This window comes from Aspergillus welwitschiae, assembly GCF_003344945.1.
Source record: "Aspergillus welwitschiae strain CBS 139.54b unplaced genomic scaffold BDQ94scaffold_47, whole genome shotgun sequence".
Taxonomy (NCBI): Eukaryota; Fungi; Ascomycota; class Eurotiomycetes; order Eurotiales; family Aspergillaceae; genus Aspergillus; species Aspergillus welwitschiae.
In genome coordinates this window covers 118,638-146,322 of record NW_020798741.1, presented here as the reverse complement: position 1 = coordinate 146,322, position 27,685 = coordinate 118,638, and the positions used below count along the sequence as shown (strand labels likewise).

General features: G+C 52.3%; 8 protein-coding genes across 8 annotated transcripts; 6 read left to right on the top strand and 2 right to left on the bottom strand.

Moving 5' to 3' along the window:
* Positions 1 to 6,455: 6,455 nt before the first annotated feature.
* Positions 6,456 to 7,159, top strand: BDQ94DRAFT_152405 (uncharacterized protein; the record flags this gene model as incomplete). Its single annotated transcript, XM_026767964.1, has 2 exons — positions 6,456 to 6,825; positions 6,884 to 7,159. The coding sequence occupies exons 1-2, from the start codon at positions 6,606 to 6,608 to the stop codon at positions 7,156 to 7,158; spliced, it is 495 nt and encodes a 164-aa protein (XP_026621276.1). The 5' UTR covers positions 6,456 to 6,605.
* A 182-nt stretch (positions 7,160 to 7,341) lies between these two features.
* Positions 7,342 to 7,948, top strand: BDQ94DRAFT_152403 (uncharacterized protein). Its single transcript, XM_026767963.1, has 2 exons — positions 7,342 to 7,367; positions 7,468 to 7,948. Exon 2 carries the CDS (start codon positions 7,548 to 7,550, stop codon positions 7,935 to 7,937), a length of 390 nt encoding a protein of 129 aa, XP_026621275.1. The 5' UTR covers positions 7,342 to 7,367; positions 7,468 to 7,547; the 3' UTR covers positions 7,938 to 7,948.
* On the top strand, positions 7,888 to 9,208 carry BDQ94DRAFT_152401 (uncharacterized protein; the record flags this gene model as incomplete). Its single annotated transcript, XM_026767962.1, has 1 exon — positions 7,888 to 9,208. A coding segment is annotated over exon 1 (316 nt), but the record flags the coding sequence as incomplete, so codon positions are not given.
* A 695-nt stretch (positions 9,209 to 9,903) lies between these two features.
* BDQ94DRAFT_152400 (uncharacterized protein) lies at positions 9,904 to 10,395 on the top strand. Its single transcript, XM_026767961.1, has one exon. The coding sequence runs from the start codon at positions 10,186 to 10,188 to the stop codon at positions 10,348 to 10,350; it is 165 nt and encodes a 54-aa protein (XP_026621273.1). The 5' UTR covers positions 9,904 to 10,185; the 3' UTR covers positions 10,351 to 10,395.
* Positions 10,396 to 12,712: 2,317 nt separating this feature from the next.
* On the bottom strand, positions 12,713 to 13,321 carry BDQ94DRAFT_152395 (uncharacterized protein). The gene is made up of 2 exons (XM_026767960.1): positions 13,232 to 13,321; positions 12,713 to 13,049 (listed from the first exon to the last, which is right to left on the bottom strand). Exon 2 carries the CDS (start codon positions 12,979 to 12,981, stop codon positions 12,817 to 12,819), a length of 165 nt encoding a protein of 54 aa, XP_026621272.1. The 5' UTR covers positions 12,982 to 13,049; positions 13,232 to 13,321; the 3' UTR covers positions 12,713 to 12,816.
* A 2,022-nt stretch (positions 13,322 to 15,343) lies between these two features.
* On the top strand, positions 15,344 to 18,937 carry BDQ94DRAFT_183645 (DEAD/DEAH box helicase; the record flags this gene model as incomplete). Its single annotated transcript, XM_026774464.1, has 9 exons — positions 15,344 to 16,477; positions 16,534 to 16,716; positions 16,773 to 17,253; positions 17,304 to 17,475; positions 17,527 to 17,688; positions 17,742 to 18,188; positions 18,244 to 18,664; positions 18,721 to 18,835; positions 18,906 to 18,937. Exons 1-9 carry the CDS (start codon positions 15,674 to 15,676, stop codon positions 18,935 to 18,937), a joined length of 2,817 nt encoding a protein of 938 aa, XP_026621271.1. The 5' UTR covers positions 15,344 to 15,673.
* BDQ94DRAFT_152388 (uncharacterized protein) lies at positions 18,868 to 20,333 on the bottom strand. The gene is made up of 2 exons (XM_026767959.1): positions 19,631 to 20,333; positions 18,868 to 19,575 (listed from the first exon to the last, which is right to left on the bottom strand). The coding sequence occupies exons 1-2, from the start codon at positions 20,178 to 20,180 to the stop codon at positions 19,214 to 19,216; spliced, it is 912 nt and encodes a 303-aa protein (XP_026621270.1). The 5' UTR covers positions 20,181 to 20,333; the 3' UTR covers positions 18,868 to 19,213.
* A 1,622-nt stretch (positions 20,334 to 21,955) lies between these two features.
* Positions 21,956 to 26,838, top strand: BDQ94DRAFT_174903 (CORVET complex membrane-binding subunit VPS8; the record flags this gene model as incomplete). The annotated part of the gene is made up of 3 exons (XM_026772420.1): positions 21,956 to 22,282; positions 22,334 to 22,769; positions 22,826 to 26,838. The coding sequence occupies 3 exons, from the start codon at positions 21,956 to 21,958 to the stop codon at positions 26,836 to 26,838; spliced, it is 4,776 nt and encodes a 1,591-aa protein (XP_026621269.1).
* Positions 26,839 to 27,685: the final 847 nt, after the last annotated feature.

Here is a 27,685-nt window from a genome sequence, read left to right as displayed (position 1 = left end):
AGGTACGTACACAGGACTCTGCAATTTATTTTACTTAACGTTTTAATCCACATCATAATAAAAATATTATTTTTTTTAGGTGTTGTACTTCCCTTTTACCCTCACCGTTAAACTCACGAACCCTGGGGGAGAGAAGGGTTCATGTCCCGTCGATCGCCAGCCACAAAAGCAACACAACGAAGTACGTACCAACAAGCAAAGCAACGACAACGAGTCAGTGTAACAGCCTAACCACCTACCTTAACAGTGACTAGTTAGTTGGTCAGTGATGAATGAATGGATGTGGATTGCTGTTCTGGCCGCCCTGCCCGCCCGCTTCCTTCCTTCCTTCCTTCGGCAGACTGACTGACTGACTGACTGACTGACTGACTGACTGACTGACTGACTGACTGACTGACTCCCCCTCCCTTCCCTTTCTCTCACACGCACACACACATCAACTTTTTTTATTATTATTATTATTATTATTTTCTAGAACTTCCATCTTATCCCTTCTGTCCGCCCGATCCTTTCCGTTCATCCACACAACTCCCACACTCACACACCCACACCCATTCATTCATTCCCACATGGCGGTCTGCTCAGCTCTCAGCTTGCAGAGTGCAGCCTAGTCTACTGGTCTTGGCACTGCCCGTATTGCACTTTTATGCCTTTTTCTTTTGACAACTTAAAAGTATATATTCAATATTTTGTTTTTCTTTTCTTCTTAATTAGGTGGTCTTTTCCGTGGTCACAGTACAGCATGTCTTATGTAGATGTGATTGCACCATTTAATACATGGATCTAGTCACAAAAAGCCAAAGGGAATGAGTTCATCCCTCCCTTACCCTCCTCACCCTCCTCCTTCTCCTCCTTCTCTCCCCAGCAAGTGGCAACTGGGCAGCTGGCAGATTAACTGGCACAGCAGAATCAGCCACAAGTGACGTCGACTCCCTCCTGCTTCAACCACAACCAGTCAAATAAGCACCGTTAGGAGGGAGGTTGAGTCACACTGCTTACTTAACCACTAACCAAGCCATGAAAAAGATGGATGATGTGATGGCTGACCCATGGTTAAGGGAAATGAGAACCCTGTGCGGCAAGGCTACGTACGAGAATGGCGGAAGCCTCTTACGATTAGTACGATATCAGCCTAACTACACAGCATTAATAATGAGTTATTAGATTGACTACTGTGCTTATTGTTTCCTTGATTGTAACTCTATGATATACTGTTAATGATACAGCCAACTCTAAACAGTCAACTAGTACTGTACTTTCAATGTAGTTAGTTGGCTCTGGTGATTAATAATACCCAGAACTGAGGGAATGCAAATCCCGCCTTGCCGATTCGTTCGCGAATGCCACCAATCAGAATGCTTGCATAGAAACCGTTCAAGGTTCCCCGACCGGACGGCTGGCCGGGGAAGATCACGGGTCACCTCAGTTACTACTAAGTATCTACACATGCAAGGAGAGAACACTCGCCTCGGTAGTATTTGTATTGTTATCTTTGTTAAAACCGAGATAAAATATCCCATAGCTTGATGATGGAAGATTCACTCGAAAGTTTCATCTATGTTTGGTAGTAGTAGTACTTGCTCCCTACTCACTAGTATATATGATAATATATATAACATGAAATGGAAAAGTACTTCCGAGTATCTTCACCCGCCAACCTGAATATTATAAAGAAGGTCATTCGAAGTATACTAGTAGTCGATGCAATCCACATCATCCACGCATATAACACACTACTAACATATATACATACACACACCAATATCCAATACTACTTACCCTGTCTACCATCGTCATGATCACTATAGTACATAAGTACTATCCCCACTAACTAACAACCACGATAAACCAAAGTTACACCCGCAGCGTACTTAACCACTCACTACGATAGTATACTACACAGCAATCATTTCTACTAGTAGTACTCTAAATGACACTAATGCATTGCACAGCCACACACACACACAACACATCCTTATCCACTACCCACCAATCCCCTAACAGATCAATCCATCCTTTTTCCCCAATGAAGTCAAAGATAAGTCAATACTCATACCCGTGTCTCATCACACTACTACTACCAACCCTGCAGCTAAATTATCTGTCTCGGTGGTAGTAATGATAGGCAGCAGGAAAAATCAGGGCAATCAGGGTAACTTCTGTCTTACATCAGTACCTACCTAACTCACTGTTTACCCCGCATTACTTACTCACACCTTAATATATAGGGATATAGTTATTCTGCCTTGATAGGCAGCAGTCCTTGCCACTGCATGCATGCATGAATAACTATCGACGTGGATTGGTCAATGGGACATGAGTCGCGATGCCGGAGGTTGGCTGCAGAATCTGAGTCAGTCTAACTAGTTAGTTAGGATTAATAACTAGCTAGCCTAACCACTTTAGATTATCCAAGGCTAGTATAGTATAGGTATAATAGAGTATATTATTGGACATGTGATAACTGGGTTTTGGTATATTAATAGTCAATTGTATTGAGTGTTTCTTAGCAAAAAGCCCATCCGATCATGCAATATGCGATCCTGGTTGTAGCCACGGCATTCAACAAAAAAACATTCGAGTATGCGCCTTCTCATGATTATCAAGAAACATACAGGAGAAGACTTTGATAGCCAGATGATAGATAGATGGTTGACAAAGGGAAAATAGAACATTGGAAGACACATAAAGTAACAAACGCACTTCATAAGTGGAAATCTAAAATCACGCTGATGAGAAAGCTCATAATATCCCAACCCCCACTTTTAACCATGCCATGACAGAAACAGACCCCAAATCAAGAAGCAAGAAGAGAATGATGCAGAAGATGTGAAAAAAAGGGGACGGAAAAGAAAAGCGCTATAATACACGGAGTGAGTATTCTATACCAGTGGCAGGTAAGAGATGATCGCGTCCTAGGAAAGCAAATTCTTCAAAGACGGACTCGCACTAGCCCCTGACCCGCCATTCGTCCCGCTGGCTGTGGTATGCCTGGCAGCACTAGGTATTACCGGTGTGTCCTCGGGCTTAACCGGAGGCGTCGGTCCTCGTGGATCCATATGTGCCTGCGAGACGGGCGGCGACTGTGCTGGCGCTCCAAGCACGCGATCCACAGAGTAGACACGTGGCGGGGGCCCACCATTCAATGCGCTTAGCGAATGTTGAGGCGAGTGCCGGACCATAGTCGCCTGTACATCTGGAGGCGATGCCGACGGAGCATACGGGCGAGGGCCTGCCGCGTGAGAAAGATGAGGCGAGGGCATCGAAACAGGTCCGTACGGGCTCTGGTGCGTCGGGAATGGCTGCGGCGGAGCGTGGGATCCCGGAGGGTAATGGGATAGCGGTGGAGCATGGTGAGAAGGGGTGGGCGGGAATCCGTTCATATGGTGTGCAGGCGGTGGTGGCGGCGGCGGTGCTGCTGCCCGATAGCCAGGAACAGGTAATCCGTTGCGCAGCTTGTTGTCACCGAAATCAGCCGGACGCTGTTCATAGCTGGGGTGCCACTCAGAGCCGCCGTGAGGGAGACCGATCGGTCTGGGAAGCACTCCAGACTGTGGCGGGTGCCCATGGTGGTTGCCAAACGGGTGGTTGTGGTACTCGGTGAGCTTAGGCGCAGGCAGGACCGGCCGTTGTGCCGAGTAGGGAGATGGGCGAGGCTCGGGCGATGGCTGGGCCTGGGTCACCGGCTTCTTAAGATGGCACTTGTGGCATTCGTACAAAGTCTGCGGCCCTTCGCTGTTGATTGCCGACAAAGCAGTCTTCTCTGGACTGTACTCCCCGTTCAGGCGTGGCAAAGCATGCTGGGATGGAGTCTGATGGGGATATGGAGGGCTTGCAGAGGCTGTGCTGAACCGAGATCCCACAGGATCATTCAAACCAACCCCGTTAAGCAGAGGCGTCCGGTGGTCGACTCCGGTCGTGCGTCGCGACTTGTCTAGGGGCCACCATCTGGGGCTGAAGGAACTAGAGCAGCGCGCACACTTCCTCGTCACATCATTATCAGCAACAGGCCGAGGGGCATGGTTCTCAGAATCGATCACCATCTCATCCGGAGCATCTTCTGGCGTTTTGTGACCGTCCTTTGGCGTTGTCGAAGCTGCGGGAGCTGCGGGAGCCGCCGAGACTACCGGGGGTGCCGTGACGCTGTGGACAGACGAAACTCGGCGGTTCGCGGAAGGTGTCGCAGTCTGATGTGAGACATTGATCAACTGTTGCACATATGCCGCTTTTCTAATAGTTCCCGTCAAGGTCAGGTCGGCTTGTTTGTATGCCTCGGCATACCGCCGCAAAGCGTTGACACCCTCTTCCTCTGTAGGCTCGCCGATTTCATGGATTGTCGCCGACACTGGATGATGAGGACACCAGATCCCCGCCGATGCCGACCCAACCTCTTCTCCCAGCCGTACGCTGTTCACGGTATCCCTTCTGGAGCTTTTGATAGGGGTAATGTCAAACCCAAACTTGTACTGCGCTTGGAATGCACAACCCACGTGGAAGCGGGCGTTGCAGTTGTTGAAATGGCACGGCACACATGCACCTTTATCGCTCTTGCAGATCTTGCACACATCACGCCACTTGTCCCTTGGAATCAAACCGAACCCCTCAGCTGGCTCGAGCTCCTTTGCGTTGCCGAATTTGATCTCCGGCGTCCACATGGCACACGTGACGTGCACCCAGTTGTTGCCGGCCGTTCGCTTCAACGGCTCTCGAGGACCGATGGGTTTGCCCACGGCCTCTTGCCTTTGTCGGTACAACTTGATAGCCTCGTTGACCATTTCCTTTTCCAGCCGCTCCTTCTCCCGGTCTCGTTCGGTCTTCTTCTTGTGCGTCGACCTCGGCGCCTCCATCAATTCATGCTCCGTCCAGGTCACCGGACACAAGACACATTCATACGTAGTCGAGATCATGGGGTCGCGATCGTTCGAGCACATATCGCAAAGCCACTTGACGCAGTTACGCGACGGGCTGACACCGTAGCAGCTTCTGTGCACGGTCAGGCGGCAGTCTCTGCAAGACAGATGCTGGTCGCCTTCCGGCTCCATCTTGTTGCAGATGGAGCATGGGAGCGTTTTAGCCCTCGGGGGATCAGGAACGATTGGTGGAGGTTCAGGGATGCGGTCTGCAGCGACTTTCTTCTTTGGCGCTGGCTCCACGGAAGTGGCTGTCGATGTCGCGGCGCTGTCTTTCTCGGTGGTCCGCCCTCCCTTCTTCTTCGTAGTCTCCTGCTGCACCTGTGGGTTAGCGTTCACCGGAACGCCGATGGAAGCTGCAGTCGCAGCAGTCGCACTGTTGATACTGATGGGAGTTTCGGTGGAGACGAGGAGTTGAGTCAGGAGCTCCTCATCTACTCGGCGACGCCATGACTTGTTACCACTTTGCGCGATCTTCTTGGCCACTTCATCGACACTCTCCCACTGAATACCGTACTTCCTCCATAGCAAAGCACAGCGCAGGCACAGGGCCACAGTCAGCTGTGATCCCTTGTCCCTTTGCTTTGACGCAGGCTCGCTCGAGGTGGTAGTTCCGGGCGCAGTACCTGGGGCGCGCCGCCACTGACGGGAGGTTCGCGTCGAGCAGAACTTGCACTGGAAGCCACGCTTCTTTTCGGCGGCCTTGTCGTTATCGAACGCCGAGTCATCATGATCGTCGGCCACATCGTCCACTAGCTTCGCCGCACTGCTTCGTTTCGCTTCCTTCTTGCCCCGTCTGCCTTCATAAGCACCCCAGATCTGACGACCGCGCGGCGTTTTCTTCCACATGTAGTAGAATCTCACAATCTGGTAGTGAGGCACGGTACCCACGTACTTGGTAATATTCCGCCACTCCGACCCAAACTTGGAAACTGCCTGTTCGAAGAGTTTCAGTTCTTCTGGGCGTAGATGCGGCTCTTTGAGATCCTTGTATTTGTTCATCGTCTTCAACTTTGCCAGGGCCGCGTCGGCGTCGAAGCTATTAGAGTAAAGGAGTTCGAGAGCCTTGTCGAGGAAATTAGTGGCATACTTTTCTTCCCCAAGTTGAGGGGCCAACGCCTTGGCGCGCTCCATGTAATCGTCCACAAACTTTTCCCGTTCGGCGGGGCTGAGATGGGAACCAGGCGCGTCGTCTTCGCCCCGAGAGGATGGAACCTGGTCTGCAGTGGGCATCTTGAACATTAGCTCTGCAGTGCGGACTTGCTTCCCGCCCACGGTGACCGGTTCATCTTCGCCGCGCCGTACATATCCCAGGGGCTCGTCCATGACCCACTTCGGTCGGTTGGCCTTCTCCTGTTTGGCGGCTTCGATGGCGGCCACAGTTTCCTTGGTAAGTTTCGAATCCTTGCGACCTCCAGATCCTCGCATATACTTCTTCTTGATGTCGATGGGCTTGACATACTCCACCGGCTTTCCTGGCCAGGCATTCACCATAGCCTGATGCCGAGGTCCCAATCGCGAGCTGGCGCGCGGATAAATGCGGTCGTCATAATCGAGGGCGTCTTCGACACGGCAGTGGATTCCCAAATAGCGATAGGGCCACATTCTGGCCTGCGCAACCTGTTCTTCTGTAGCTGGGCGCACCTCTTCCTCCACGGGTGCCGGAGTGCTGCTTGTGGTGCCATTCGTCGCGCCATGGGGTTCTTCTTCCTCCTCTTCGACCATCTCCTCATCAGCCTCCGGTTGATTTTCACCCAATATCGGGGTATTCCGTGCCTCGAGCTTTCGTTCTTGAGCGCGACTGCACGCTGCGCAAGCCCAAGCAAAGCCACGGGCCGGCTTCTTCGTCAGTACCGGTCGAACACAGTACATATGATAAGTGCTGTGACAGACGGCACAATCCACCGAGTCATTGCTATTCCAAGGTTAGTATGACTGAATCAGCCCATCGCAGAGAGTATGGATAGGTATACCTTGCGGCGTACAAGCTACAGCGCTTGCAGGTCTTCACGGCACTGGTGAGTTCCTTTCGTCGTCCAATCTCAACCAGGACGAACTTCCAGCGCTCGTCCAGAACCTTTTTGACGTTACTCGGGACGTTAATGACCTTGCTTGTTGGGATTACGTCGTAGTAGCGGTGGATGTATCGGTCAAACATCTTGTCGTACCAGAAACAATCCCGGGTCTTGCGGTAGGTGTCGAAGTCGGTAACCTCCGACAAGTGCTGGATCTGGCATTTTCCGCGTAAGGATGTGAGAGGACATGTGTCGGAATGCATGGAGGCAAAGACCAAACGCGTGTCGGCGACCTTGCGCTGGATGTCACGTGGGCGATAATACCAGTTCACCCGCAGTGCCTCGATCGGGCCGGAGGGGGCATCTTTGGAGGGGAGAAATTCCATGATCCGTGCCAAATAGTACGGTTCCCCCGGGGGTTCACAGATCAGGTAGACGTGGTCTAGATGAGAGTACTCAGTATAATTTTATGCCACAGCAGCAATGCTATCAAGTAAAAACACAATAGAAAAATGGAGAAAAATCAAGGAGGTAGATCTCACCATTGACGGCGTAGGTGGTGCCGTCATCGGCTCTGAGTTTGCCATCTTTCAGATAGGCGCCACGGCTCTCGAAACTGACCATGTTGGTTTCGGCCGGGTTGTACGCCAGTCCTGGGGCCGTCGTAAAGATCTTCTTGGCTGCATTCCCACTCGCAGCATTGGAGGTGGTGGAACTGGCCGGCTGTTTCCGTTTCCTGGAAGAAGAGTTGGCTGAGGCGGGTGCCGCCCCCTCCTCGAACTTGGCGGAAAATGAAGAAGTGCCAGGAATCAAGTCTTTGGCAGCAGCCGCGCCATTGGCACCATTGACCGCCGTTAGACTCTTCCGCGACGTTGCCGATGAGACGGGCTCCTCACTGTCGGCTTTGACGCCATTGACGAAGCTGCCGGAAACACCGCTACTCCGTTTGGCGGATTTGGAAACTGGTTGGGCGATCTCCAGGTCAACATCGATGTCGCGGTCTTCCGCATAATTGGGGCGGGGAGCGGCATTGCGACCTCTGGAGCGAGTCCCATACGGTGCCGGGGTGGTGGACGCGCTGGGAGGTTCCGTCGCGGCGACGTCTGAAGCAGACGCGCTGGCAGCCATGGGTTGAGATGTGAGGTCGTTCCCGGTGGCGGCACTTTGGGGGGTGGGCGCCTCTACCGACCCCGTTCGGGAAGTCTGGCCAGGGGTGGGCATTCGACGGGATGTGCCAGATGGCGATGATGAGTTGGGTTTCCCGGGATTGAGAGGGGACTTTTGGGATGGTGACCTGTCCGGGGCCATGGCCAACCCGCTAAAGGAATTCCCAAAATAGTCTCAGATAAGAGGGGACGTAATACCAAGAGAAAAGTGTAGTGTTGTTGGGGGAAGAGTTAGAGAGAAAAGAGTGGGCGATGCACCTCCGGCGTGGTTGGTTTGCGTTTGGATGTCCACAGGATAGAAAGAGTAAAGGGAACACCAAACTGGATGGGGACGACGCGGAGATGCAAAGCTCAGCAACGGGCCGGGACGGAGAGACGATCCCTCATGAGAAATGGGGAACTCTGCAGCCGGGTGGAAGGGAGAGAGAAAGAAAAAGAAAAAGGGAACACGAAAAGAAAGAGAAGAGGAAAAAGGGAAAATGGATCAGGCCTCGCGCTGCAAATATTTGCCCGAAGCAACTGGGGAACCGTCAATCGATGGTACCCGCCAAAACCCAGAAAAGCGTAATGTAATGGAGAAGTGGCAGCAGCTTGCTTGTCGGGATTGATTCCCTCAGTTCTTCCCGCAAGGGCGCCGAAAGGGTCAAGATTGGTGGGTGTTAAAATGGGCAAAAATTGGGACACGCCCACAGGGTGCGGAATATCAAGATCGACAGGCTTCCGGAAAGTGATAAGAACAACACCAACCCGAATGGGGCGGAAGGATTACAAAAGAACAACAAGAAGCAGGAAGAAAGCAGACCGGCGGGGGGGAGGGACTACCGAACTGCATGAACGACGAGGCGAAAAGGAGAAGAGGGAAGAAAGAATGTAGGAGGGAAGAGGGAAAAAGAGGAAGAGAGAAAAGGTAAAGCAAGAGTGAAAGGTGAGAGTGAGTGAGTGAGTGAGGGAGGGAAGAAAGAAGGGAAAGGGTCGCTGGAAACGTCGGAGTAGTAAAATGAAGGTTAGCGGCGGTGGAAGCCAAACAAGCAGTAGAGCCACTTAGGGCGTTGGGAGACTCGTGGGGTGAGCACAGAATAAGATCAGTACTTGCACCAGCAGCCAGTCAGATCTCTCCAGTCGGCGGAGGTGGCAGAAAAGTACGATCCCAGGAAAGTTATGGAATCAGTCAGTCAGTCCGTAATGTGTAGGAGCAGGTGCTGCGAGCTAGATACAAGGGCCGTCGTTTAATCGGCACTAGTAGTAGTAACCTGATTGACTGATGAAGGATGATGTATGCTGGACCGGGACTACCCAAGCATGGAAGCAAAGCACAAATCCATACAGATGGGGGTGAGTTTGTGATGAGAGAGGATTGTAGGAGTGATAGAAGCAGTTTGTGTTAGAGGCGTAGTTTAGATCGGAAGGGGGAAGGGGATAGATAATTTAGAGGGAAATGGGAGGGAAGAAAGGGAAGAGGGAAGAGGGAGAAAGAAGAAGGATGAGTGTGGATGTCGGGGAGAGACAGAGAGAGAGAGAGAGAGAGAGGGGAGGCGAAGATAGCAGCCAGCAGCAACAGCAGCTAAACTGGCAGGTCTTTCGTAACCCGGAAGGGAACGCGAGTCAAAAAGTCAGAAAGGAAAAAGGACAGGCAAATGGAAATGCAACAGCAGCCAAGTAGAGTGGAAGAAGAGAAAGAGAGCGAGTGAGAGAGACCAGAAAGAATCAGGAAAGCCGTCGAGGATCCCGACCAGTCCACGTCCTCGCCCCTAGTCCCGATGTGTTAATATGACGGATCCTCCATCCACTCCCATGAACCAGATGAATAGTTGCTTTCCCTCCTTTCCTCTCGCTTTTCCTCTCTTTGCGCACAAGTCGCTCTATCGGCCCTTCATCCTATCTGCGCATCCCCATCCCGGCCATTTCTACTCATGCTTGGCTCCAACCGGCCTTGATACCTGGCCCGGACGGTAGTACCCAGGTTTCCCTCCCTTCGCTCTCTTTACTTTTTGCCTCCCACTCTTTCCAGGGAATACCTATGACTGTTGGACCTACTCCAACTGTTTACAATGGATGTATTATGTAGGATGCATGAATGTATGTATGTACGTATGAATGGATATCCGTGTTCTGGGCTTCGGGGTTTATTTTTATAGCACCTTGCTCCCCTTGCTCGTCCAGGCGGCGGCGTGTTTGACCCGTTGGGTGATCTACGTCGGGACGCTGGATTTTAGTGGATTTACTTTCGTACTAGTAAAAGATCTTTCCCTCGGATGTTAGTCGCTGGCCTTTGGGGGGAGGGAGGGGGGAAGAGAAAAAAGGAATTGTGTGGGCCGAAAGACCCGAATGCGAAAGAATGATGATGATATCGGGAAAGAGGGGCCATGGCGATTGGAGAACGGGGAGGGAAGAGAGAGAGGGAGAGAGTAATGGGAATGGAAGGGAAGGGGAATGGGGGAGGGACCTGGAAACCTAAAATTAAGCAGCAGGGGAAAATTGGAAGTAAAAAGGAAAAAGGGTAAGTTGAGAAGAAAAAGAAAAATGAAAAAGGAAGAGGACATGGACGGACAAAGGGGACAAGGGCAACGGGGGGAAAGAAACAGAAGGAAAATGATCAAGAGAAATGATAATAATAATCATAATAATCATAATAATAAAAAGAATGATAAAGACGGGTCAAACGATCTTTTGCATTCATTCATATTTCACTCATCGGTCGATCCAGTCATGCATTTCCTCGTTCATTACTATACTCTGGATCTATGCATGTCGTTCTCCTTCCTTCCTTCCATTATTACTTACCCTCGGGCAGTCAACACTTAATAAAAGTCAAGTAACTAGCATAGAAAAAAAAAAGGCACTGCAGGCGGGAGATGAGGCGCTGGCCAGGAGAATCAGCGAGAGGGCATGTCGATTCTGTGGCAGGAATGTTGTCACGTAGGGCAGCGCATGCGCGTTGGATCTGAAATCCAGAGCGCCAAGTCCCTGTGCAGTGAGTGCCGAGTGGACAGATGGACCCATCCATGCCATCGAAGGCGCAGCGGATATCGTCTGTTTCAGTCTAGGACAACGGAAACGGCGTCAGCATCGTAGCCAGGAGCAGGGTCGGCTGGACAAGACAAGAAACGATCCGAGGTTCTTCTTCTCGCAATTTTTTTCCCTTCTTTCATTTCGTTTCTTTCCTTAGTATATTCTCTTTGTTCATATGGGGGAAAACTAGCTCTGAATTGTAATGCATTCTCTCGGGTTGGATAGCGGGTGGGGGATTGTTGAAGAGTTCAAGGGCATGGCATGGGAGGTCGTTCGTGGGAGTGATACCGCATTGTTACGGGGGTTGTTCTGGAACTACTAATCAGGGCCTCCTATTTGCAGGACACCCAACCGCCCTCCGGAGCTGGTGAATCACTGTGGAGTAATGGAAAGATATAATAAAAATACGTAACTAATAACTTGAATGAGAAGTACAGCGAATGTGAACAGAATCTTTGTCCAAAAGTATTAGTTTCTTTGGATATGGCAGTTGATCTATGGTATTAGCAGCAGCAGCAGCAACATCATGTATGAAATCTCGTAGGCGGAGAGCATTTACCACATCAGCAGCAGAGGCGACCCGACAGTGAGCAGGTGGCCAGCCAGAAGGCGATCGAGGTTGAAACATGGTACCGGACTCGCCTTTTTCACCGTCTTTGAGTTTGGACCGACGGTCCATGCTAAAGAGAGATTTTCCCGGGGGTGGTTTCTTACTGAGTGACCTAGGGAAGGGGAGGGGCTGTTGGCGCAAAGAAGTGGTCCTGTACGACCGGAGACTGGAGGCATGGATACGTGCTGGAAATGCTAAGCCATTTTAGCTTAGGCGGACAACCGAAAACTCGGTTCAGCGACAAGACTGAAAAGGGTGAGGGAGGGTGCCAGTTCCATGGCTCCCTTCGACCTGCAGTGCTAATTGACTAGTGGTGATTAGCAGCGACACAAAGTCGATCCTCAGGCAGGCCCCGGGGCCTTCTTATGTGAACTACCCACTCTCTGCCACTGACTGACGGCCCCGTCCCTCCGGTGCGGAAATTTACTCCCCATCACCTCCGTGTGATCCTGGCCCGCGAGACCAGTCTTGCCGGGACAAGCCGTTCAAGAACGCGCGGGAGAGAGGGGAATGATATCCAGTCAACGGCGCTTGTCGCTGTGCTGCAGGAAACAGCAGAGGTGGGCGCATGTGGTCCAGCTTCGGCGATGAGGTGATGATAACAGTAATCCGTCCACCAGAGCGGGAACTTGGCCCAACCCTTAGCGCCTGGTCTAGGGTATAATAATAATATTACCACTTCAACTCGCCTTCCTAATCCTAGCAAGTCAACAAGCCCCTACTAGTAAGGTACTTACTCCTTATCATGGTTCACTATGGATCTCCCCCGCGACGGCGGATCGTTTGGGTGCGAGGATTTTTTTTTTCTTTTTCTTCTCTTCGATTGTCTTGGCCCATCCGAAGGGACGTTCCGGCCGGATGGCAGCAGGTTAGGTAGATACTTCGGATGATGACCAGTGCTCCGGGGAATTCTGTCCCAATCATCTCGATTACCCCAAGTGCCTGGAGGAATGATAGTCACTATTCCCGTACTTTACGAGGTAGATCAACTTGGAGCTGGCCTGAGTTACATCATCACCATCATCCCGATAAGCCCAGCAGGAAGGCATCCCAGGTCTCCGGGCGACTAACGGACCTTGGAAACTCCTGGGATCAGAAATCGTAAGTCAACTTGGTCCAATAAGGCTGCGACTTGGTTGCCGCGCTGGTCGTCCTGACTTTTGTTGCCACATTACAGCCCTCAGCAAGGCTGGCAATTTCCCCTTCCCCTTTACCCAAGCAACATGGTTTACACCCCCCATTTCAGAGATGGGAAATGACATGGAAGCCATAAATTGATATTCTCACCAAATATGCGGATAGTATCTCCAGGTAGGATTGGATATTAAAGTGACAAGCAGTAAGTAGGCACTGTGGATGGTCTGGTGGCTTAGAGATGACGGTCTTTCCCCGTGAAAGGTAGATTGACCGGGGTTGGTCGGCTCTGGTGTTTCGAATGCCTAAACCAACAACTACGAAGCACTTACTACTAAGCCGGACGGACTATTTTGTCACGACTCGCTCACACTTTAACTAAAATAGATAAAATAGTTGTCGATACCTGGGGGGAAAATTGAAATCGCATTCGAGTCTTGAACCAGAGATATTGGGGATTTACAGTTTGAAGGTCCCAGTTATTTAATTCCTCATGATCATCATCTGATGACCGGAAACGCAAACCCCAATCATAATGCTCGGCTGCCTCTACTCTACCCAACCGACCGTCCAAAACGTGTTAAGGTGTAAACGCGGCAAGGTGACTCGATCGTCCGATGCTAAAGAGCGCGCTACTATGATGGGGACGGTATGAAGGAGTCTGGCACCTCGGAACCGACTACTAGTGCCTGCAGAGGGCCCTAGAAAGGAACAGCTTATGTTTTACGATGTACCCATTAACAACAGGTTAGACTCAGCTCAGGTAAGCGCCCGTGGGATTATATGTCATAGCTGGGTTCATTAGCTGGATTTCCCTGTAAAGAGCACTGCATTGACGCTCAGAACAAAACTCGTTAATGTGTGAGGGAGAATCACCCGAATTGTCATGATTAATGATGATACGGTGTACGGGGAATGTAAGTCTGATCAAGTCTGCTTAAGCGTGAGTGGCCACATGTGGGTGGATCACTTGGGGGGTGGGCTTTTTCCCTCTTTGCTCTTTTGCTCTTTTTTACCCTCGTTTCTTTTTTTCTTTTTCTCACCCTTCCTTTTCTTCTTCGGGCCCATAGCCTCCGGCTCAATAATGTTGAAGAAGAATGGCACTTTGGCCCGAGGTATCCGTCTACCTGGGACACTCTGGCCAATTCAACGTAAATGACCTTGTAGAGCTGAGCCAGAGCATCCTCAGGATGAAAGTTGAGCTGTTAAGTTGATATCTACAAAATTTCACTCTTCTGCATGGCATGGTAGCATCATGGGGATGATGACTGTACACAAGAGGCTCGCAACGCGGGATGTGAGGAGAGGGCGCACATGAACCAACCCATCAAGGGGCGTGTTAATGAAAAAAATAAATACTCGGTAAGCCAGACTTGTGTTGCGCAGGTCCGCAATTTAGCACTACGTATGGAGTCGGAGGCTGCCTGGCCTTACCTTAGTTCTTCCGTAGCCAAAAGGCTGTTACGATCCCAATCAGTCAGGTGACCCTAGGCAGCCAGCCCGCACGAGACGATGTTCTGGTAAAAAACAAATATTGTGATATTAATGCGGGAAGTGCCGTAGTGAAGGCTTTTATGGAGGCAGGGTTTGATGCAGTTCCTCCCCCCCCAGAAGAGTATCCCGATGCCTGTCGGAAGGTATGTATGAGAGGGGTATGAACTTGAAGTTCAACTAGCGATCAATAATGAATGTTGGGTTCTGATAGCCGGGCTTCTTCTCCGGCCACCCTTGCTTACTCACCTACCTTTAGTCTGCAGAGCGCGCGCGGGACAGGAAGGAATAGCGTGGCAGCTGGATTCTTTCCAACGTCTGTGCCCCCCGACTGGGTCGCAGGGTAGAATCGCTCGAGTTGGTGGTGAACACTGGACACCAACTTACTGCAAGATTTGCTGTGATCAATGTGGTTACAATTATCATCATTTCATATTGCTGTTTCTGTTCTTTTGGCTGCCGACTTCAAAAACTTCAGTTCCCTCGCCCGTGGAGGAACAATCAGATCCGGGGAGGCTGCTCGGCACCATATGGCCAGTGCCACTTGCCCACGGAAGATGCATGCCGCTATCGACTAGCACACGACCAACCTCCGTTGGGTAAGTCATTCCTCTCGACTGGCGGATCAGCAGGGCTCCGATTAGCGGGTGAGCCGATCCAGGAACGTTTCCGCACGGGAACAGAAAAATAAAAAAAAATGCTCAATCACACCTACTAGTATCAATTGTCACTAATATATTATCATTGGGGTATCGTATCTTGGGTCCGAGATTTTGACTACTTATTGGCCGACATAATTTATTCATTGCGTATTTCACAGCAGAGTGACTCGGGCCTATCAAGTTTCGCAGCAAAGTAGTATGTAGTGTACGTAAGTACCACATAGCGGCCTTAGGCTCGCCGACAAGGCACTAGATCGGGGGGTGTGGTGCCTGAGGCCGATTGGCCACCCACATCTCTCTAGTGTAGTTACCAGTTATGGGATGGATGGGATGCAGTTTCCCGAAACGAGCGCGTTGCACCCGCGTTCCTGCCAGAACCATCACCACCACCAACGGGCCTCGCCAAGGTTCTGGAATGATTGATCCCATAACCACTATCATCAGTGTTATCTTTGGCCTGGCCTAATATTCGGCACGTCTGGATGTCTAATCCTACAGTTTTATGGTGTTTCGTTCCAATCAAGCTACTAGTTCCTTGTTCCACCGGGATTAGCCACCCCTCCCAATGTTGTCTGGGCACTCTCCGACCATATTATACTTCCCATGATTCTCATTGCGTATGGGAGCCCCACGAGAGCCGCCATAACTGTACAGAGGTCAAAACGTTGACCCAGGCATGTCTGCACCACCCGGGCAGCCATTTCAGACCTATGGCTTCCAGACATCCGTCGATATTGCCCGCCAGCGGACGTTTGAGGTAGTCCCATTGGCTGGAAACAAGCGACCCCCGGACCCTTCTGCAGACGATGATCACAGGCCAGTGGGAGTAAGACATCCTACAACTGCTCCTGGTGCGGTTGGTCGGTCGGTAGATTTTATCCGCCCCTCGTTCATCCTTCCCAAGGCCCGTCTGGTCGCCAGCGACATCTATCCGGTTGCTGAGACACCGCCGGTGTGTCGTGGCCAACAGCCGAATGTGTTTCCTACCGACCAGAATCCTGCACACAACCCCTATTTGTCCCTGAATCATCCCACGTATGGCTTGCCTCCAGGACTGGTGGCTAACTTTGCCGCAGCTGGGCTCAGCAGTATCTACCAGTGGCAGGCGTCATGCCTTCTAGCGCCAGGTCTCCTCAAGGGCGACCGACATTTAGTCTACACAGCCCCCACGGGCGGGGGGAAGTCTCTCGTGGCCGATATTCTGATGCTCAAGCGTATCATTGAGAACCCCGGGCGCAAGGCTATCCTTGTCCTTCCCTATGTCGCCTTGGTACAAGAAAAGCTCAAGTGGCTCAGGCGCATCGTACAGGATGTCGAGAAAATTACCCTTGATGCCGAGGACCAAGCAGTCAATGAAAAACTGTACCACCATCGGTGGAACAGACTGCAGCGATCGATTCGTGTCACTGGGTACTATGGTGGAAGCAGGACTGCTGCATCCTGGGCAGACACGGACATAGCTGTCTGCACAATTGAGAAGGTGCGTTACATCTTTGCCCATGCAGTCACGAATCATCTCTAAGTGTTGTCACATAGGCGAACTCCTTGATCAATTCCACCATTGAAGAGTGTAGCATTGGCGACTTAGGCGTAGTCGTTTTGGACGAGCTACATATGCTTGATGATGAACATCGCGGGTATCTGCTGGAACTCATGGTCACCAAACTACTTCTCTTGCGACAGAGGACCCAAATTATTGGCATGAGTGCCACCCTATCGGTATGGTTGAAGACTCGGTTCGCAAGCCTGAAAGCTACCTGTCTGACCATTCCAAGAACACCGAGATGCTTGCCGAGTGGATGAATGCCGCTTACTTTGTGTCGACATACCGACCAATCCCGATTGATGATTACCTAGTTTACGAGAATGCGATTTATCCTGCAGCAACCTCGAGACAGCTTTTCCAAACTATCTCTAAGCTGAAGTCTATGTCTAACGCAACTCTTATGGAACGGATGCCCCCAGACCGTGTTATTCGTCCCTCGACCTTCCGCGAACTTGCAAACCCCATGACAAATGCGACTGTAGCTCTGGCGATCGACACCGCTGGCGCCGGACATGGCGCCTTGGTATTCTGCGGTAGTCGCCATATGTGCCAGATCCAAGCAGTTGTTATGAGCGAAGCGATGCCGGCCCCAGCGGACAACACAGATGAGCTCAGCAAGCGTTTAGACTTGCTTGCTGAACTACGCAGTTTGCCTAGCGGCTTGGACCCGGTCCTCGAAAAGACGCTCGTGAGAGGCGTAGGGTTCCACCGTAAGTACCATTCGCATTGTTTCCAGGCATATGCTAAGCTATCGCTATAGATGCGGGGATGACAGCAGAGGAGCGCGAACTGATAGCGCAGGCGTACGACCAAGGCGTCTTACGTATACTCATAGCGACCTGCAGTCTTGCGGCTGGTGTCAATCTCCCTGCACGGAGAGTTATCATCAATGGAGCCCGCATGGGCAGGGAACTTGTAGGTCCCGCAATGCTGTAAGTTGCCCCTAACCGAACATAGTGTGCTATTGGCTGATATTCGCGAAGGCGACAGATGTGTGGAAGAGCTGGTCGCAAAGGGAAAGACGATGCGGGTGAGACTTACTTGATATGTGGGGATAGCGACCTACAAGCGGTCTGCGACCTCTTAGAAGCAGAGATGCCTGCCATTGAAAGCTGCCTGGCCCCGGAGAAGAGAGGACTCAAGAGGTGAGTTCCCAACACCCAATTCTTTGATAATAGAATAGCTCACATCCCACAAGAGCACTTTTGGAAGCGATTGCGACGGGACTTGTGTCCGGTAACGATGCCATCAAAGAATATGTTAGATGTACCCTTCTGTACCTGACAGTGGATAAAAGAGTAGCCTACGGTATCATGGGTTCAGCGCTGCAAGAATTGGCCACCGAGGGACTTGTACAACTGAATGACAACGAATCATACTCGTCAACACAACTTGGCCAGGCAGTAGTGGCTTCGGCGTTTGCACCCGAAGATGGTCTCTTTGTTTATGAGGAGTTGAAGAGAGCGTTGCAAGCTTTTGTCATGGACGGTGATATGCATATATTTTACTTGTTCACGCCCTTGCAAGCGGCCACAGCCACTCCGATCGACTGGCTTATCTTTCGTGATCAGTTGGACAACCTTGATGAAAGCGGGCTACGTGCGTTGCAATTTGTCGGTGTCAGTCCAGGTTTTGTAAATACAATGTATGCTAGCTCACAACCCCTTCGATCATTCATGAAGGCGCTAATGGTTCCGCAGGGCGCAAAGTGGTGCATCACTCAAGGAGAATACGCCAGAACAGATGAACCAGGCCAGGATATACCGCAGAGCGTACACGGCATTTCAACTTCGGGACTTGAGTAACGAGATGCCATTGTCGGTAGTAGCCAATCGCTATCGGATTCCGCGGGGTGCAGTTCAAACCCTGGCACAACAATGTCATGGCTTTGCTGCGGGTATCGTGAAATTCTGTCAGCGAATGAATTGGGGCATGCTTGCGGCAGTCTTGGATCATATGCGAGATCGTCTGGAGGCTGGTGCGCGTGCTGATCTGCTGGAAATGGCGCAGGTTACCTACGTGAAAGGATGGACTGCCAGGTTACTCCGAGAAAATGGGTTCCGCAATCTAAGAGCATTGGCAGAGGCTGATGCGAAGGACCTTGTTCCTATACTTATGATGGTGTGGCAAACTTTGATGGCAGTGTGTGATGAGGCTGTGCTAACCAAGAAATACAGGTAAACCCGCGGAAGACCCAGAAGAATCAACTGCACCCAGCGGAGGCCGAGCGCTATGCTAAAAAGTTGCTTGCTAAGGCGGAGGTCATTGTTGCATCGGCAAACAAGATATGGGGTACGTATGGCTGAAATCTGCTACCTTCAAGTCTGGCATTGCTAACTCGGATATCCCAAATTTATAACAGAACGCGAGATGCAGGTTGAATTGGATGAGTGAACAATCTCGAAGTGTCTTGGAAGCTACACTGGGGCGATTTGACGTTACTATCTGCTCGACATTTTGGACTAAAGGGCATCTTATAACCAATAGACCTCGACGGTCCGCACGCAGTGTGGGGCCTTCTCCTTTGGATTTGACAGAAGAGCGGAATGGCAAATACATTTTATCCCGATTGGTAAGCCTTTTTGATAGAGCACTGCTGGATTTACATGGCGTGCCATCAGCCGGGTAAACCAAGAGCCACACTGCTCGGAAAGAAGGACAATGAGCTTTCTAAACACCATTCAGTTCACTTTGAGCCGCGATCGGCTCACCCAAATCGACAAAATCCAGGAGGATGAAGTTGGGCAAGCGGTCGTATATGGAGTAGCACAGGTCTGCCTGGGCTCCAATGCTCCCAGACCCCGACACCGCGTTGGTGTCGGATGCATGATCCTTATCGGGTATGAGGATTCCCAATATGTCGACATCCAGAAAATGATTGACAATATACATCCGTCCGGAGGCGGATGCACCAGCGGGCCGGTCAATGCTGCAGTCGGGGAAAGTTGCATTCGTCACATCATAAGGGGTCTCGAAGAAGTACGCAAACTCATCGAGGATGTATGGGACGGTCGAAGCATCGGCGCCATAATCTGGAAAGCCAGTCAGATAAGCTTCTCAGGACACGACTGCCTGGCCACTGCTTACCAAGGAAAGACACCAGCCGCGTGCCATTTCCGATCAATTCTCGTAGGGTCGGCCATTCATCCATGGCCAAAGTGTCTGGAGACGAGCTCGGCACGAACGCATAGTCTGAGATACCGGAACTGTTGAAGACATCGCCGAACTGCGATACCGATAGACTGTCACCGTTTGTAAGGAGGAGGGTCACCACCTCATCCGGGTTGCTGTCCATCCAGGATTTGACTGTAGTTAGAAACGATTCCAGGCTGCCCGCATCCTCCAGCAGGCACGACGTGTGGCAAAGGAGGATGGTATCATCCAGTTCAGATTTGTGGGTTTGGCCCTGAAGGAAGCGGATTCCCAGGTCCAACTGCTGGGTGACACTGAGATCCTGGTTATCGGAGAGGAGCGACCCAACGAAGGGGCTGTCGTGGGCGCCGACCTGGGTAACATTGGAAAAACGGCGATCACAGTACTCAGCCTGGCCGTTACAGGTGGACTGCGCGATAGTTGGCACAATGGATGCTATGCCCACCGCCAGGCCGAAGAGGATGGATGGGGGGAACATCATCATGCAACGGCGTTCCTGGTCCTTTAGCCACAGTTGTTGCTAGGTTCGACAGTGGGGGGCTACCGTAACGGGCAGGGAGGATGCCGATGAATGAGGAATGCACCGGCTTTATTTATACCCTGGCCCTTGATGTACGATGTTCAGTCCATATTCCATCTTCTGCTAAAATGACCGCGCCAACCGTTGCTGATGAAATCAGCAGTGGCTTGTTGGAGCCATCTGCCAGCTTGTGACCTGCACGGGTGATGATGAGGGATAGTGTGATAACCCCAACCCGGACACCAACCGACAGGGCAATCACGGTTAAGCATCATGATAGGACCGACGGGAGAGCATTTGAATAGCCAATACTACTCTACACTCTAAGCCCAAGGGCTAAGTTCCCGAGTGCAGAACTAGTAAATGCTGACCGTGCCACTGCAATCCAATCAAGCGGGGGTCTGGAAAGGAGACGACGAGTGGTTGGTTCGGAGCCAGGCGGTTGAATATATTGGCAGATCCTTAGGCTGGCCCTCTGGGGCGCTAGATGCAAGTTCCTAACTGGAAGTAATGGCTGGCTGTTGGAAACATGATGGAATATGGATAACCTCCCTCACTGCATTTCCTTAAAGACCTGGTGAGGGGGGATTATAGAGGGACTGTTTGTCACATGGGATCCGTCATCATGCAGGTCAGAAGCTTGACAGCCACGCACCATGTTGGTTCACGATTGGGACGTGAAGGGGGTGGGGTACGAGAGAGAGAGAAATATCCCTGCGATTTTCATCATCTCATGCTGATTCCTTTTCGTTAGGTGTTTCTGGTGCTGAAACAACTAAGAGAGAAAGGAGGGGGTGGGGGGATTGAGATGCCTAAGGCATGGACAAGGAAAGCCCTATGCTTACCTCGGCTTTTGCAACATTTGACTCTTCAGCCACAGAGTCGATCCCAGCGATTTAATTTGCGGAATATTAAGTATTGGGAAATAGGTAGATGTGACGTCTCCGCTGAGTTGATGAATTGGATGTCTCTTCCGAAACCGTCCACGTGGAATAGCATCAATCGCGTGTAAGAATCATTTTTCTGTCCCCACAAGGAAGAGGGAAGATGTTTAGGTCTTGTGGTAATGTTAGGTAAACCGACTACCAACATGTAAAAAAAAGGGGGGAAAAATAATAAACAAAATGTACTGTAGCGGTCTAATTCTATCTATCTATCTAGCTAGTAGTGATCAAGACAATGGCCATTCATGCATCCAGGCACCCAGGCACCCAGGCACCCAGGCATCCGTGGTCACTCCATCTTTCTGTCCCTTCCGGATTGGGACTAGACCGCCTGGGGCTCCATTGGGAGCGTAATGGTAACCGTACCCAAGATACCAAGAATACCAAGAATACCAACTCCTCCTCCTTCGCCGGTGGGTATCTCCGGTATCTCTGCCTGGCCGGTCCTTCTCCATTGCCTCCTCCAGTCCAGTTCAATCCAAGCTCGTCGCGGCCTCTTCTCCTTCCCTAGATCCATTCCTCACCCCCATTCGGCGTCATATCTTCATTACCTGAACAGCTCGTGCGTCTCCTCGCTGTGCTGTCTCCGAGTGTCTGCCGCCGCCCTGAGCCTGACATCCAGCCCCCCGTTGATCCCGGCCAGCCTCCACTTTTATTGCCCCATTCGAGCTTCGTGACATCGATTGTTGAGACCACCAGCGCCTCACCGTACAACTTCCGTCCAGACTCTCATTGCGATTCATTGCTACTATCAAACAAGACAGTTGGAGCGATGGTCATTCGAACATCCCGCCGATGAGCTCCATGATCGAGACCAGTAATGACTGGGCACGAGAGGATGAGCTCGACTTGGGCCAGGAAGACGATGAACACTCCCCGCCCGCCCGCAACGGTGTCTCCGACCATGTCAACACTCAGGAGCCGCCAGATCATGGCCCAATGGCTTACTTCGAGGAGGACCTCCCCGGCGTAGCCAGCGAAAACCATGTCTCGGGGAAACCAAGCCCTCCTGTTGACGCCGATTCCACTGACCTCCCATCCTCGCCGCAATCCGGGCAGCCCGGCGCTCCCGGTAGCGTGGATGAGACCCTCTCGACGCCAGATGATACCCCTTCTTTGCATGTTGGTCGCGACTATGTCTGTTCCGCCCTGACTCCCCGCTGATGAGAATAGGGCTCTGTTTTATCGTCGCGAAGCAGCAGCGCGTTGGCCCTCCGCGGGTCTCCTCACCTCAGCCCCAGTCCTTCCCATCGCCCTTTCGATCGTCGTTTCCAGTCCAGACTCTCCTCTGCATCGCCAGTCAGTTTCCGACCGTCATCCCCGTTTCTAGCCCAGATCCACTCCCGAAAATCTTCCCTTACCAGCCATCTATCGCCGGGGACCGTGGACTCGGGCGCGGACATCCCTCTGGGCCCCTGGGATGTTGTGCAATGGACTAGATTGAAGAAGCTCAATGGGCAGGCATTCTCGGAAGTTGGAAAACGGAACTTTGGGCATCCCACCTGCATGGTCGTTTCGACGTCCATTGTGGTTGGTACGTCCAAGGGCATCATCCTCGTATTTGACTACCAGCAAAACCTGAAGACCATTATTGGACTTGGGACAAAGGGTACGTCTGATCCTCAACTCGGCTGAGGTCCCTTCTGCTGACTTGGCGCAATGTAGCTGTTGAATGTGGCGCGATCACATCGTTAGCACTTTCGGCAGACCACTCGACGGTTGCTGGAGGCCACACTTCGAGCGACATATTCACCTGGGAAATTTCGCGGTCAGCGCGGCCTTTCCTTCATATCCCCCCCATACCTGCTAGTCAGGTAGAGACTCGAACATCGGACGGTCATATCGCGGGTGGGCCGGTCATCCATGTGGGATTCCTGGGAACGCGACGGACGGCGCTGGTATCAGCCGATAAGCGGGGAATGGCCTTCTCACACCTGGCTACTCGAGGAATGGGCGCAATGGGACGGACGGTCAAGACCACCCGGATTCTGGGTCGCTATCCCCAGGTCTTCGCGGAAGGTAGTCGACCGCGAAAGCCCAGCTCCGTCCTGGCATTCTCGCCGCTCCCGCTTGGCAATGTCGAGCAATCCACCGACTCGCTAGGCCTGGTCGCCATGCTTACACCGTATCTCCTTGTCATTGTTTCAACGACGCCTGTCGCACAGACACAGCACAAGTCACCCCGTCCGAAAGAAGTAACAGCTCATGGCGCCATGACTGGAGCCCTTGCCTGGTTCCCCGCCATCCGGCTCAAGGGCAAAGACACAGAGATTTCCAAGACGAAGCTTGTCTATTGTTGGTCCAACGTGCTGACGGTGATGGACATCTCGGAGGTGGAAACCGACGAGTCACCGAGCCGTGATCGTCCTCCAAGCCTTTCCTTCAGACCCAGGAGCCGATGGAAGGCCGACGAGGCGATTGTTGCCGTGCAATGGCTGAGTCGCTCAGTACTGGCAGTGCTCACTATCACACAGCAGTTGCTCATATTGGAAGACCACACCATGCGTGTCACGGAAGCCGTTGACCTCCTCAACCGGCACATCTACCATGTGGATCTGTTCTCCGCCCAGCTGCATAGCTTGGTCGAGCAGTTCAATGAAGAGGATACTTCGATGCATGGAGTGGTGGCAGACGCCTTCTATATGAGCTTCCGCTCCTATAAGGGACGCCTGTTTCTCTTAGGTTTCAACGAGATGTTGATGGGAAGCCTGTCGAACTGGGCGGATCGGTTGCTAGCCCTTATGGAAGCCGGCGACTTTATTGGTGCGATCCAGCTGGCGACATCATACTATGAAGGTAGCGCCGAGAAGCTGACCATTGGATTACCGGAGGAGGATGCACTGAGGCAGCCGTTAGTTCGAGAGAAGCTCCAGGAAATGATCTCGGCTTCGCTGAAGTATGCCTTTGGGCGGAATACAGAAGCGAACAGCGGAAGGCTGGGAAACGGACAGCTTGAGAAATTAGCCGAGGTATCCATCGCGGCGTGCGTCTCTATGTCCGAGGAGGACTTCCTTTGGGACGAGGTGTTTACCTGGTACGAGGAGAGTGGCTCACCGGGAATATTCTTGGATGCGCTCGAACCGTATATCGTGGAAGGGACCGTCCGCTCTCTTCCTCCGACTGCCGTGAAGGCACTGATCAACCACTTTGCGACGAACCACAGCGTTAGCCGTTTGGAAGAGATCATCTGCCTGCTGGATACCGCCACGATGGACATTGACCAGACTACCTCGCTGTGTAAGCACCATAATTTGTACGACGCGTTTATCTACGTCTGGAATCGCTGCCTAGGAGATTACGTGGGTCCGTTGCAGGAGCTCTTGCAGCTCATTCCGACACCGGAGGCTCTCGTGAACGGGGAGTCGGTGGATGGACTCAAGCGGTATACTAATGCGATGAAAATGTTCCCTTATCTTTCCTTCGTCCTCACCGGACGTGTCTATCCTACCGGGACAGACATGGATGACGCTGAGGCGACCCGAGCCAAAGCGACCCTGTACGATTACTTGTTCTCTGGCAAACCATCTGGTACCAAAGCTGGAGCTCGAGCTCAACTAGGCGGGTCGTTTCCCGAGCTCCAGGCCATGCTGCGATTCGACACATCCAGCTTCATGAGTATGATGAATGAGGCGTTCGAGGACAGTTTCTTGAATGAGCAAGAACCCGACGAGACTCCAGTTCGGGGAGTGTCCATTAACCGACAATATCTTATCAGCATTCTGTTACAGGTTATGACCCAGTCTTTCGATGCATCTGATACCATTTATCTAGACATGTTCCTTGCGCGCAACCTTCCTAAATATCCTCAATATATTCTCCTCCCGGGCAGCACTCTTCACCAGGTCTTGGAGCGGCTGTGCCGATACCCGAGCCTGGATATGGCTGACGATTGCGAGTTGAGCGCCGAGTACCTGTTGTCTTTCTACCATCCTCCCAACGTCCAGGGCATGATCCCGCTCTACAAGGAAGCACGGTTTTTCCGGATTCTGAAAGCTACCTATCGCTCTGAAAAGCAGTACCCGGAGCTAGTGCGCACATACCTCGAAGATCCGAATGAGCAGGAGGCCATCTTTACCTGTCTCCAAGACTGCCTTCGACCTGGCTCAGGACTCGGTAAGAAGCAGCGACGTGACGTTGTTGACGTGGTCAAAGAGCATGCTGGCCAGCTGGTCGCAATTGATGTGGAGAAGGCCGCCCAGACGATGCATGGGCTCGCACCGGATATCCACGGGACCTTCCTCGACATCCTCAAAGACGATACTGGTCGGCAGTATCAGTACTTGGGCGTTGTGGTCCGCATGTCTCTGCAGTCTGTGACGGAGGGACGACAGAGTAAGCCCATCGAGAACTGGATGGTCGAGCGGTATGTACAGCTGCTCTGCAAGTATAACCCGTCTCGCGTTGCCGACTTTGTAGATGATCTACGGGTCGGAGACGTCCGGCTGGAGGAGCTGTTGCCATCCATGGAAGAGAGTGGGGTGGTGGACGCGGCCGTGATCCTGCTGGCTCGACAAGGCCAGGTGCGGGCCGCGATGGATCGTCTCATCACACATCTGGGGACCCTCGAGTCGGGACTGGTAGGCATTCTGCAGAACCTGCACGATAGTCCCGACTCTGCCAGCACGACGGAGGCGATCGACCATCTCGTTGAGTCTCTTGACAAATTTACGCGAGTGGGGACCTGGCTTTGCCAAGGGCAAAGCAAGACGGCGAAGAATTCACGCGCGGTGGAACGGAATGGTACGGGCAAGGGTGTCCTGGAGCAACCTCTCTCCTTCGACGAAAGTCTATGGCTCGATCTAATTGAGGCCGTCGTGCGGACGGCCAGCAGCGTGTTTGGCTTAGTGCAGCAAGAGCGTGCAGCCCCAGTGACTCCGGCAACCAGCCACTTGATGTCGGCGTTCCGCGCCCTGGTGCAGCAGGTGTTCACGTCGCTGCTCTCCAGTACGGTGCGAGTTGGCGGATCGTCAAGCAGCGAGCGGAGCGATGTAAGCTTCCTCCGTATTCTGCGGGCATTCCTCACGCGGGCGGCCAGCTGGTCGCCCTCCCTGTTAGAGCTGCGGGCGGTACTGGCTTCAATCTTCTCAGCCTACACGTATGAGAAATCCCTGTTGGCACTGGCCAACGGCATGCTGGACCGGGACCTGTTTGTGCATGTGGACGAGGTGACGCGACTACGGCAGCGGGGATGGCGACCACGCGGGCAGGTGTGCGAAATCTGCCGGCAGCGCATCTGGGGACCTGGGGTTGGACCCCAGTTTTGGCAGGCGTGGGAGCAGAAACAGGAAAAGACGCACGAGCAGCGTCTTCAGAAACGACTTCATGCACAAAATGATCCGGCGACCGCACGGGGGAAGGGCAAGGCCGCCGATGCAGGTCAGCCGCTCCCGCTGATGGATGGGCATGCGGCCGCAGCAGATGGTGAGGGTGTGAATGGCGAGAACGCGACGGTGGCTGCTGGGCCGGTCGTGATCTTTTCCTGCCGGCATCTCTACCATCGGCGATGTCTGTTGGAGGTTGATCCATCGACTACTGGGCATCCTGTGCATCCCCAGCACCGGCACCATCATCAATACCAGCATCGTGGAGGGCCGTTTCACCGAGGAGGATCGGAGTGGGAGGAGTTGTTGGCATGCCCGATGTGCCCTGTACATAATGAACCAGCGATGGCAGCGTGATGACGATGTCCTAATAGCATTTTTTCCCTTCAACGTTTTATTTTTTTTCTACTCTAATCTCTACCTTAATTTCTCTGTCTATACTTGCATACGTCCTGATAGTTCTCACAGGATCGGCTGACCGAGGGAGGCAAATTCCCACGAGCTGTCAAAAAGGCCATTGGGAGCGACAGAAACCAAACAACGTTAGTGAGTGGCATTCCAGTTTCTGCATTCGGGCGGGGATTTCATCTGCTGATGCTGCCGGCTAATTTCCCCCTGCCAGGCCCTCTTGATTGGGCTTCAGATGCATCGCGTGGTCCTGTCCTAATCTCGGGGTTGGCTGCAGCTGCTTGCGGAATCCTTCCCATCTCGGGCCTGATCTTCATCCTCCGCGCGGTTTGACTAGACGCCCAGCCTGCAGCACTTTCACTCAAAATGGTGTTCTACTCGCCTCCATTGGCCGAGCCCTCGACTCCGGAATGTGCCCGATCGCCTGTCACTGGCCCAGTTGATTTTCTCGCTGCCCGTTTTCATGCCCTATATTGGCCCGCGGATTAAATTAACGGCTTCAATCAATCAATCCACATGGACCTCGCAGCTGGCCTCGCCAGGTCCCGACTGGTCCTGCGCTCTGATCCGGTGGGCTGCTGTGGATTGTTCATAGTCGGCGCCACACAGATCGTTAGTGTCTCTGCTTGAAGGCTTGACCAGACCCGGAGGCCCGAGGCCCCCTGTCTCGGCGTCTGTCTCTTTACACCTCTCTAACTTTCTAACTTTCTACCCTCTCTCTCTCTCCCGCACGACGCGCTGTATATAACCCTGTTCTCGGCCATGGCTCGACGAATTCAGAGACCTCGTCTCTAGA

Bases quoted from the DNA above. Each gene is read 5' to 3' on its own strand.
- BDQ94DRAFT_152395 (XM_026767960.1), bottom strand. From the start codon at position 12,981: ATGGCTTCCATGTCATTTCCCATCTCTGAAATGGGGGGTGTAAACCAT.
- BDQ94DRAFT_152388 (XM_026767959.1), bottom strand. From the start codon at position 20,180: ATGATGATGTTCCCCCCATCCATCCTCTTCGGCCTGGCGGTGGGCATA. The intron at 19,576-19,630 runs GTAAGCAGTGGC...CTGGCTTTCCAG, and splicing joins GCGGCTGGTGTCTTTCCTTG to ATTATGGCGCCGATGCTTCG.
- BDQ94DRAFT_152403 (XM_026767963.1), top strand. From the start codon at position 7,548: ATGTTGGTTTCGGCCGGGTTGTACGCCAGTCCTGGGGCCGTCGTAAAG.
- BDQ94DRAFT_152400 (XM_026767961.1), top strand. From the start codon at position 10,186: ATGGATATCCGTGTTCTGGGCTTCGGGGTTTATTTTTATAGCACCTTG.